The 11,359-nt window shown below is 43.6% G+C and overlaps 1 protein-coding gene across 3 annotated transcripts; it reads left to right on the top strand.

The window, feature by feature from the left end:
• Positions 1-75: 75 nt before the first annotated feature.
• On the top strand, positions 76-7,716 carry LOC118410165 (neuronal acetylcholine receptor subunit beta-4-like). Of its 3 annotated transcripts, XM_035811696.1 has the most exons (7): positions 76-396; positions 2,904-3,046; positions 3,737-3,891; positions 4,375-4,596; positions 4,833-5,375; positions 5,716-5,929; positions 6,618-7,716. In XM_035811696.1, exons 1-7 carry the CDS (start codon positions 345-347, stop codon positions 6,744-6,746), a joined length of 1,458 nt encoding a protein of 485 aa, XP_035667589.1. In that variant the 5' UTR covers positions 76-344; the 3' UTR covers positions 6,747-7,716. The 3 variants fall into 3 exon arrangements, with proteins under 3 accessions (XP_035667589.1, XP_035667590.1, XP_035667591.1); XM_035811697.1 differs by lacking the exons at positions 76-396; positions 2,904-3,046 and adding an exon at positions 3,104-3,124; XM_035811698.1 differs by lacking the exons at positions 76-396; positions 2,904-3,046 and adding an exon at positions 3,143-3,163.
• The last annotated feature ends 3,643 nt before the right edge of the window (positions 7,717-11,359 follow it).

Raw genomic sequence — 11,359 nt, forward strand, 5'->3', positions numbered from 1 at the left:
CTTGCCTTTTATCAGGAGAAAGATCCAAAATAAAGCAGAAAAGCGAAGAATTACTGAACAGATGTGTGTTTGACGAGGTTGTGTGATTGAACGCTCCCCTCGCGGCATCCTGAGCCTCCTTATCCCCGTCCTGTCCGACGGGACCGTCAACAAGTCGGAAACACGACGCCACCAGCTGTTACACCAGGGCTGGGAGCGGCGCATTGCAGGGACGCCATCGCCAAATATCGGCACAGCGGTAGTACGCAGGCATGTGAAACGTTACACCGGCCTGAGACCGACCGATCGGCGGGAGCAGAGTTGACCCCGACCCGCGAACAGACCGAGAGAAGTCCGGGCCAAACATGGCCTCCCTCCGCTGGTACGGGCTGATTCTGCTGGCAGCGACTCTGCAAGGTGAGGCAGTTTCCCCTGTTCGTCATGAATAACAGAAACAGGCTCGGCTTTGAGAAATAACGAGACCAAAGTGTTCTCCATAAAATTCTAAATAACAGCGTGCGTCATTGGGTTATTTTTAGCTGGCCTTCCATATCAACATCGTGGCTGAGTTGACTGATGTCAACAGTAATAACCCCCCTCCCCGAGCTCGCAATGATGCAACCCCCCTGCCGTTGCCATTTAGCTGTCTGTTCATAGATTGAGTTTTATTATCTACCTGCTCCAGCCATCAGGTCCTTTTGGTTTGGAAGGAATGTCTGTTATAAAGCCCCGGTACCACTCACCCTCAATGTTGATATGTAATGAATGGAGGGGTACCTAACGAGATAAACGATAGCACGCAAGTTTGCTCCTCCAGGTTTAGAACAAATATTCTATGCCCATAAATAGTGATCTGCAAACAGATGTGGGATCCTGCTTGTGTTCTGGCGTTTTCAGCATATTTTACGTTTTTCCAGAGGTTGTCGTTTTATCCCTTCGTCTTCATCTCCCCGAAAGACATACAAAAGAACGCCCAAATTTACCAGGCCTGATATCTGCTTGGAGTAGCCTGACGAGTCAGATCAGGTGACACGGACAGGAGCCCTTGACCCTCCCGTCAGATCAGATAATATGATTGATTACAAGGTTCGTCTGGGATCTTATTCTGAGGAAAGAAATAAGATAGAATAAGTGACAAGACCCCTGTACAATCCGGGGCCCGGCCGGGCAGCTTGCGAGAGCGAAAAAGTATGATTTAAGAGGCACCAAACTACACAAGACGTCGACTAAATAGTCGTGGGCACTAATATTTGTATCATATCTTTACGTATACATTTCTGTTTTTAGTTTTCACAAGCAGCCCGGCCGGGCCCCGGTTTGGAAATGCGACGTTGGCCCAAGGCGGTGCTTCCATATCCCATTGCCGAATCTAATAAAACAGTCCGATTTGTTCCTCAAGTTTGTTTGTTTAGTCGTTATGAGTCAATTTTAGACCATGTTGTTTTCATTTTCTTGTTCTTGTACTGATGAAGGTGACGAGCTTCATTTTCTTCCTTCTTGCTTGGCCGAAACAATTTTAAAGTTTGTGATTATCAGTAAGCTGACGCCATTCGTTTAACATAAAAGTGCTAAATATAAGTGCACAAATTGAAACAAACGACCATGAGGAACCAACATCAAACATTCCCCGAATTGGTGTGAAAGAGGGACCATGTTTGCTAACTAAAAAACAACAAAAACGTCTAATTGGTTTGGTCTGTACACAAATAGGGTCCATGCCCGTAGCCAGGGGGGGTTCGGGGGGTTCGAAAGAACCCCCCCACACGCTCAAAGGTCCACTTTTTCACACTCAAAGGTCCACTTTTTCACACTCAAAGGTCCACTTTTCCATGTCCAAGATTTTTTTCAAAGGCATAACTGATTTGCATTTTTCACCGATAGACACTTCATTCATATCTTAGTGATTCTATCAGCAAAATTTGCCCCAGAAAGTGCAGGAAATGGCTTTTCAGAGGGTCCAGATTTCAAAATTTCCCCGGACCTCCATTGCGATACCTCGTGCCTTTGGTCGCTTCAAAGACTTGGCAAAAGCCTTGTGTATTTTAATAGAAATTCCATTACAGGAAACTTAGCTAGTAAATTTTTCCCGTCAAAATGCAGGAAATGGCGTTTTAGAGGATCAAGATTTCAATTTTTTCCGGGGGAGCATGCCCCCGGACCCCCCTAGGCAACTCACGCCTTAACTTCTACCTACTTCTTTTATACATAAAACGTGCTAAATCAAAATGAAAGTTCTGATTTGAGGACCCCCCCCCCCATGAGCGGTTAGGGAAATAACCCACCCACGCAGGGAGCTCCGACGAAGTGACACCAGAAACCCAAGATAAAGGGGAGTGGGACCAGATATTGTAATCCCGAATAGAACGGCCAATAAACATCAAATCAAGAAAATGTATCTGTCAACTTAATGGCTTTCTATCATAGCATTATTTAATGTTTTCAGACTTGACATTGTGTCAATTTGTCAGCCACGCTCACACTGTTCAAGGTCACGCTGCAAACGTGACAATTTTGACTTGGAGTTCCACGACTCCATCACTTACGTATGAAATTCCAGTTTTTTACCACCATGTAACTATAGCATTTTGTCATTAATCATGCAAATTAGGAACCCATTTGCATTATTGATTCTATTCTTTTTTTTTTCTCAATAACAAATGGCACATAAACCAATAGTACTATCATGGAACGTAGAAATGCTTAAGATTTCCACATTAATTCAAACTAGATTCTGCATTTGCATAACTACCATCTGATTGTGCAGTCAGTGTTAATGTACAGCGAGTGTTAGTGTACAGCGATACACTCACAGGTGTGACAGTTTGTGAGAGTGTATAACCTTCACAGTTGTCTAGTAACAAGTGTTTCCCTGACAGTCTACAGCTTATCTTTGTGTAGTTAACGTGCAGTTTTTCCCCTGACAGTTTGCCTCTGTTCGGACTCGGAGCACCGCCTCATCAATCACCTGTTCGACTCAGGGTACAACAAAGTCATCCGGCCTGTGCAGAGCCGGGGCGAGGTCGTCAATGTCAACCTTCAGATCGTCTTCTCGCAACTCATAGCCGTAGTAAGTACCGCTATCGTCTTCTCACAACTCATAGCCGTAGTAAGTACCGCTATCGTCTTCTCACAACTCATAGCCGTAGTATGTACCGCTATCGTCTTCTCGCAACTCATAGCCGTAGTAAGTACCGCTATCGTCTTCTCGCAACTCATAGCCTTAGTAGGTTCCTCTGTCGTATTCTCGCAGCTCTCAGTCGTTGGGCCTAGGTCACATTTCCAAAGCGGGACCCGGCCGGGCAGCTATCGGGAGCAAAAAGAATCATGATATAAAAGACGCCTAAGTACATAAAATGTCAACATAATATTCATGGGTATGATCTCTGTATATATTTCTAGGTAAACATTTCAATTTTTCACTTCTTAGAACATCCCGACCGGGCCCCGGTTTGGAAATGTGACCTAAGCCTAAGTCGTAGTATAGTAAGTACCGTTGTCTAATCTCCAGTCCTGCTGACTCCCTTTATCTGGCTACACTCCTTGGCCAGCTTTAATACTGTCTGATATGCCACTGGTAAATGTGCCTGGAGATTAGACGAATCAGCCGTGGCTGGGACAGGACTTGGCTAACTATAGACTCAGCTGGTTAGAAGTCATTGGCATGTTTGTTTGATTTGTTTGTCATTTGTGTGTTTTAGATGATTGACGTGTGTGATTGACGTCTGACGTCTGTTTTTATAAATAAATAAATAAACAGGAAGAGAGGGAACAGATGATGAAGACGAACCTGTGGCTCGGCCAGGACTGGTACGACTACAGACTCAGCTGGAACCCCGAGGACTTCGACAACATCGACATGGTGCGGGTGTCGTCTGAGGACATCTGGAGACCGGACGTCGTGCTGTTCAACAAGTAAGGGTCCGGCTGACACTGTACCTGTACTATTCAGTTGGTCCAGCCACACTGTTTCACAAGTACGGGTCCAGCTGACATCGCGGACCTGTATTCTGTCGGTAAAACTGGCACAACAAGTAAGAGGTTGGATCAGAACATCCATACCAGAGCCATATTATTATCTAGACGGACTGAAATATCAGTATGGTTCAGTCTTTACAGTAGCTACACGGACTGAAACACCGACAAGTTTCAGTCTCTACAGTAATATTTACTCGGACTAAAACACCAGTGGGGTACAGTATCTAGAGTATAGTACCTACACGGACTGAAACACCATTAGACATAAAACACCGTTCAGTCTCTACAGTAGTACGCAAAAACAACAACATTTACTTAAGCTACTGTAGAGGCTGGACTGGTAGGGTCAAAAGCAAGTCACGGCGTTTAAGTGAAGTGTACTGATGAAACATTGTATATTACTATTTCCTTATTCTTCAGTGCTGATGGGAACTACGACATCCAGCTGATGACCAAGGCGTGGGTCCAGAGTGACGGGCACGTGCACTGGGCGCCCCCTGTAGTTTACGCCAGTGCCTGTTTTATCGTGGTGAAGTACTTCCCCTTCGACAGGCAGAACTGCACCATGAAGTTCGGGTCCTGGACGTACGACGCAGACGAGCTGGACCTCACGCTCCTGGACGGGGAGGCGCAGATGCACAGGTAGCGCTGAGGGCAACGTTGCTACTATCATATTGGAACTTTTGCTTTATGGATACGTATGCATACGTATATACGCACTAAAATAGTTTGTCATACATGCGTAATTGATGAATTTGAAACAAAAATAGATAAGACTGAAGTCTATCATATTCACTAAACATTTACGACTTTAGCTGTTATTTCTTTTATCCAGTTATTTATACACAAAATTCACCAATTCATTAATCTTTTTCTAGATACAAGCAGAATGGCGAGTGGGATATCCTCCGCTCCCCAAATCGAAAGTACTACGCAGACAAACGCGTTTACGTCAACTTCGACTTCATCATCAAGCGGAAACCCCTGTTCTACACCATCAACCTGATCATCCCGTGCATTCTCATCACGTCCCTGTCGGTGCTGGTGTTCTACCTGCCAGCTGACGAGGGCGAGAAGGTGACGCTAGGCATCACGGTCCTGCTGGCGCTCATCGTGTTCCTGCTGCTGATCGCCGACATCATCCCGCCGACGTCCCTGGACGTGCCGCTCATCGGGAAGTACCTGCTCTTCACCATGATCTTCGTCAGCGTGGCGATCGTGGCGACGGTGTACGTGCTGAACGTGCACCACAGAACTTCCAGCACGCACGACATGCCAGACTGGATCAAGGCCGTGTTTCTGGAGAAGCTGCCCAAACTGCTCCGCATGGAGCGTCCCGAGTCCGAGCCGCCAGAGCCACCGGCCAAGGAGTACAACACCTGGGATCATCCGCCGTACTTCATGAAGAACGTCAACGGCAGGTAAGGACGCGCACTCGCATGCTCGCAGAAACATGTACATATAATACATACACACTTACCCAGTCGCGCACACAAACATACACAATTGCAAACACACACGAATTCGCCTTACTTCATGAAGAAGGTCAACGGCATGTAATTATGTAAGGACACGCACCCACACGCTCGCACAAACATATGATACAAGCTTTTAAAGCACACTCGCGCGCACATGCATACACGAACACACACACATGCGATCGGACCTACGTATCAAAGTTTGTAATAACACTGCATTCCGTTACACAAGACACACCTTGGGGTCTATCAAAGCTGTGTATAACTGTCCCTGTTTCTGCAGGTCTGTGGAGACGAAGGGGCGGAACTTCGGACTGCGCGTGACCGACATGTCCGGCAACCCCTTCAAGGCAGACAGCCCGAGATCCGGCCGGTTCGGCCAGGCACCGCCCAGTCCCTCCGTCCTGCCCAAGCGGCTGTCGCCCGAGGCTAGGAAAGCGCTGAAAAACCTCAAGCTCATCTCCGAGTACTTCCGCAACCAGGACGAGGATGATGGGGTAAGTTCGTCACGTGGTCAAGAGTTAGGGCGCGGTCACATAGATCGTACGATCGTCGTACGATCACTAACTTCGGATATTTTGGAGGACAAAAAAATGTACGTCTCCTGCAAAGTTTAACTGTCTTGGTAGACAAAATGCTGTTTTGGATCCATGTCGGTGGTTGGTTCTGTCAAGGCTTCTTGAAAATCCTATGGCATCAAAATAGTACGACGATCGCACGACCTATATAGCTATGTGATCGCGCCGTAACTTGATGTACTGTCGCCATATTCACATTAAAAAGAAGTGGGAAGGAGATCACAGGTGTGAATTTGAAAAAGTCTAGATCTAGGGGTTAGCAATTCTATCTGCGGATCACAAGGCCAACTGCAGGAGTCCCGGCTTACTCTAAACTTCACCATGTGTGATGCACTCAGGTTTAATGGTACGGGTTTGTACGGATCCCTGTCGTCTCCCGACATGATTGCAGTCCAGTCGGTCCGTTTTTAATGGGAGCTACGCTTTTAGGAGGTACCTACTGAGAGATAAGAACGTCCCTCTTTGCTCAAAAGGAAGGGTATACAATGTATGTTCTAACCAACGTTGAGGTATCAAGCTTACTACAACTATTACAACAAGGTTTATTGTCCTGTGCAATGGTAAACATAATACCTTCTGACGCATGCGTCGTTTGTCCTTCCTACAGGTGGCGGGAGACTGGCAATACGTTGCCATGGTGATAGACCGGATCTGCCTGTGGCTGTTCGCCACCGTCTGCTTCCTGGGGACGCTGGGATTGTTCCTGCAGCCATTCGTGGGGTCAGACGAGGAGTAATATGAGACATAGACGCCATGGCAGTTGTGTTGGATAATATGCCCAAACCATGAAAATTGTAATGACTTATGATCTTTGCCGACAGATAGTGGGCCTTCTCCGATTTGACGCTCGCCTTTGGGATGTACGTATACGGCCGCATTTGTCAGTTAAAAGAATAGGCACAGACAAATTAATAACAAAAATATGGCCTGTTTGTAACCCTTTTGGCGAAGGGATATGGAGTATTGAAGTCTGACTATTGAATCATGGTCTTTGAAGTGGGCTGAAACTTAAGGGCTGAAGTTCATCCGTGAGTACACATAACTCACTTGTGTACACGTAACAGACCTATGTACACGTAACACACCTGTGTACACGTAAGCACGCGTAGCACACGGTATTTCGTGTTGGTACGATTTTAATTTTTTTTTATTTTTCAACTTTGCGTGAACATTAACGAATCCCTTTGGACAAATCAGGTCTTTGTCACCCCATAGGTTAGCGTATTTTATTGTTTTGGTAATATTACCATGAAAAGTGTACGCTGTAGAATGATTGTACATGCTATAACTGTAAAACGTTTGAACAAACTTTAAAAGTATGACATTTTCTTTGCTATTGATTTTCGTCAAAGAATGGAAACAAACAAGTCACGACTGTATTTCAAGTTACCACCTGGATTAAAATCTTTGTATCACGCACACACACACACACAGAAGTAAAGATAGACTAAAGACTTTGATAAACGAAGGACCAACCAATCAGGGACCGTGACGTCAGGGGGCGAGTGTCCAAAGAGGCAGAACGGTCTCTGCCCTCCCTCCTCCCTTACGGTTTTCAATAGGTTATTACATCTATATTACGGCACCAATAATGTGTTAAAGTTAAATGTATTGATTGATTTTTTGAGAGAAGTGTATGTTGGGGTTGGAGAAAAAAACTTTTATTTTCATTCCTCAATTGTTTTTTAATAAACATGTTTGTAAGACTAGGCATCTCATTTTTTGTCAAGTTTGCAAGAAACTAAATAGCAAGCGTCCGGAATAGTATTAGACGGAAACCTTTAAGTTTCAAGTTTGTCCTTCTTCGCAATAAACATTAATTACACCGTTCCACGATGGGCACTGTATGAGAATATGCGCTCTGAAATGGGTGATAAAACTATTGTTGCATTTCAATTACTCAACAGCAACGATGTCATTATGAAAGAAGAAATGCACGTGGAATATGCAAGTAACTACATTCCATGATGTTAACATAAACATAAAGTAACGTAAATATACATCATTTTGAAACTAGAAAAACATGCAGCATTAGCGTGAAAGGAAAATAGCACGAAAAATTAAATGACAAAGTTCACGCAAATTAAAGGGTGGTACAATGAAAAGCCCTTTACAAAAAATCACGTTCATTACATTGTGAGCCATAAAACAACCATCCCATCAAACAACACATCTTGTCGCCCCTCTCTATCCGACAAGGCGCAAATGTAGAATAAAATAAAATGTATAGAATGCCATGTCAACATCATCTGTATAGAATACGTTTTAAGAAATGTACAAACCCTTCTTATTATTACACCGCACAATAAAAAACCATGACGTAATGTATATACCCTCCCACCGGAACATGACATGACATTGCAACCGGAAACAAGATGGCGCCAGCGTGACGTCAAATTCAATATGGCGGCACTCATGGACTTCCACGAATTAATAGATTTTGCTATCGCAAAACTGTAAATAATAAATATTGACTAGTAGAGGTTTTGGCGAGGTCGCCAGGCGGCATTGCTGAAGATGTTTGGACATGCGCGGTAGGCCATAGGAACAGCTGGACCATACAAACCAGGAACGCTACATGGCGACACCTCTTTACTCTCCAAGCAGAGGCCCCGGCTGTTTTTTTAACGTTTTTAAGTCGTTTTGATCGGGCTTTCTATTTTGTATTTTATCTTGCTGTGTCAAGACCTAACTGGCTGGCATACTTAAAGAAAAATGACAAAATAGAAAGCCCGATAAAAACGCCAAAAAATAAGCGTTAAAAAACAGCCGGAGCTAATCTCTGCTTAGGCCACACCAATTTAATTTCTTGGTTCACGGATTCGCTCGCTCCTATTTTTTGGGAAAAAAAATAAAAATAAAAATTACCACTCAGCAAATTTTCACCATTAATGAAACCATTCACCAACTTTCTGGTGTAGCAAACATAAAAGCTGACACTACTTTTGTAATTTTCAACGAACAGGTGCTGTTACTGTACAGTAATAGTGTTTTTGTACTTTTTTCAAGCTGAAAACTTTTTTTCTTTATGTTTGGGATTAGCCCTTACCTTTACCCGAACCATTTTACAATTTTTATTTTTATTTTTATTTCGCCCTCTCGCTCCATATTTTTTATGAAAAAATCCGTGAACCAAGAAATTAAATTGGTGTGGCCTAATAGTGTTTTTGTACTTTTTTCAAGCTGAAAACTTTTTTCTTTATGTTTGGGATTAGCCCTTACCTTTACCCGAACCATTTTACAATTTTTATTTTTATTTTTATTTCGCCCTCTCGCTCCATATTTTTTATGAAAAAATCCGTGAACCAAGAAATTAAATTGGTGTGGCCTTAGAGAGTAACACCTCTTTGCAATCGTAATAGCCTCTGATATGTCGTTATGCGGGCTTCAACCTTTTGTTAGTTTTCACAATGGTTTCTCCTTCATTCATAACCCGAAGAATCCGCAAATGGAATCACCATAAGCCTCGACAGAATGATTTCAATTTATTGTACGAGCAGGCTTTCTCTTTGACACCAATATATTGTCAAAATAATGGCAGTTTACGTCGCCTCGTGGAAATGGAACGTTTGCTTCTGCACATGTAGGTCCACGTATATGGATTTAGAGTATAAATCAATAATCAATACGTCTGCTGCGGCCTAGTTTCCTGTGCCTTATTTGTACAAACACCTAATACATACTATTAGGTGCCTTTAACTGTATCTGACTTCGTACAATAGTGCCTGTACAAGTGCGCGTGGAAGTGCGGGTGTACGCGTCTGTGCAAGTGACGGTAAGTGGCCATTATAAGCCTGCAAAAAAAAAACGTTTCGATTTTGTTAGAGATTTAATCCATAAAAAATGTAAGTCGTTAGGTCAAGACTAACCAAATATGTTTGTGTGTGTGTGTGTGTGTGTGTGTGTGTGTGTAAATAAAGTCAATTTGCATAATTTGTATCTCATTGTTCACATCTCAGTCTAATATATCTGCATACCAAACGTCATGGAAATCCATCATTTCTTTCTTCAGTTATCGTCTTTGAAAGATTTTGACGAAAGATCCCCTGCAGTTAGAGCGACCTGTTAGATGGCTCGAACCTACATGTACGCCGCTTTCACATGGCACCAAAGAATGAAGAGTCATGAAAATTATAACCATGGCACGTCCAGAATAAACGATGGGGGAAAAGTCCCATTGTAAGCTCCCGTCACAAGATCTGCCCACCTAGCAGATATCATGACGAGTTTCTGAATCTAAATTAACCGATGTCGCTGCTGACGTTGAGTCCCGTGGGCGTGATGGCGCCGAGAGATAGACAAGGTTACAACACAAGGTTGAGCATTAAAAGATAGCGTAAGTGTGCACATGTGTCTTAAGCTAAGGGCACAACCCGCCGTTCGTGCAATTTGTCCGTACGTTTTTTTTGGAGGCCATGTCCGCCACGTATTTCTGAAAATGGTCAGGCTGTACAAGGCAGGCGCGTCGCTCGTACTGGCGAATCCGCAGCCCGATGGCACACACAGTTTTGACCGTATGTAAAGTTCTACGGCGTGTTTGCGTGCTCCAAAATTCATCAGATTCCCTACGAGTTCGTACGGAGGCGGTACTTACCACTTACGGATCCCAAAAGATTGCCCAGGTTTTGGTACGTAGACAGCACGTATTTGCACGTACGGCGGGTTATGCCCTTAGCTTAAGGGTGTACTCTCACTGTACTTGCGTCATGCTTGCGTTATTGTTGGGTTCGTTCACTGCGTCACTGTGTTGTTATTTTCTACGAAATTTTTAATAATGTAGATATTGCGCAATACGTAAAAGTATGACTTAGAAGACGACAAAATACAGAAAAAGTAAAAAAAAATCGTTCATTATCTCTGAAATTCGTTGAGTATCTTTCGAACCCCACAGTGACACAAGTTTGACGTAAGTGCAGTGAGAGTGTGCCTTTAGGTAAGATCTGTGGTATTATCAATACAAACTGTTACTAACAGATAAAGCATGAAAATATTACTATAAATGTGTGACAGAAATACAAAGTTTTATGTTATGTTACCTAACCAGGCCGAAGATGATATGCCTATTCCCCAGGTGACAATTTAACAGCGAGAATTTCCCGCTTCACCGAGCGCCGATCGACTTTTCTGTAATAATGAGCTAAATATGACAGATAAGTATGACACAGTATGGTTTATGGTAAACTGAAGTCCTGAACTTACAATTGTAGCATTAGCTAAAACCGGCACAGCAAATCTAGCCTAGAAAGTAAAACAGCACAGCAATTAGAATACATTCAGACAGTAAAACCGGCACAGTAAATCTAGCCTAGAAAGTAAAACAGCACAGCAATTAGAATACATTCAGACAGT

This window comes from Branchiostoma floridae, chromosome 2, assembly GCF_000003815.2.
Source record: "Branchiostoma floridae strain S238N-H82 chromosome 2, Bfl_VNyyK, whole genome shotgun sequence".
Classification (NCBI taxonomy): Eukaryota; Metazoa; Chordata; class Leptocardii; order Amphioxiformes; family Branchiostomatidae; genus Branchiostoma; species Branchiostoma floridae.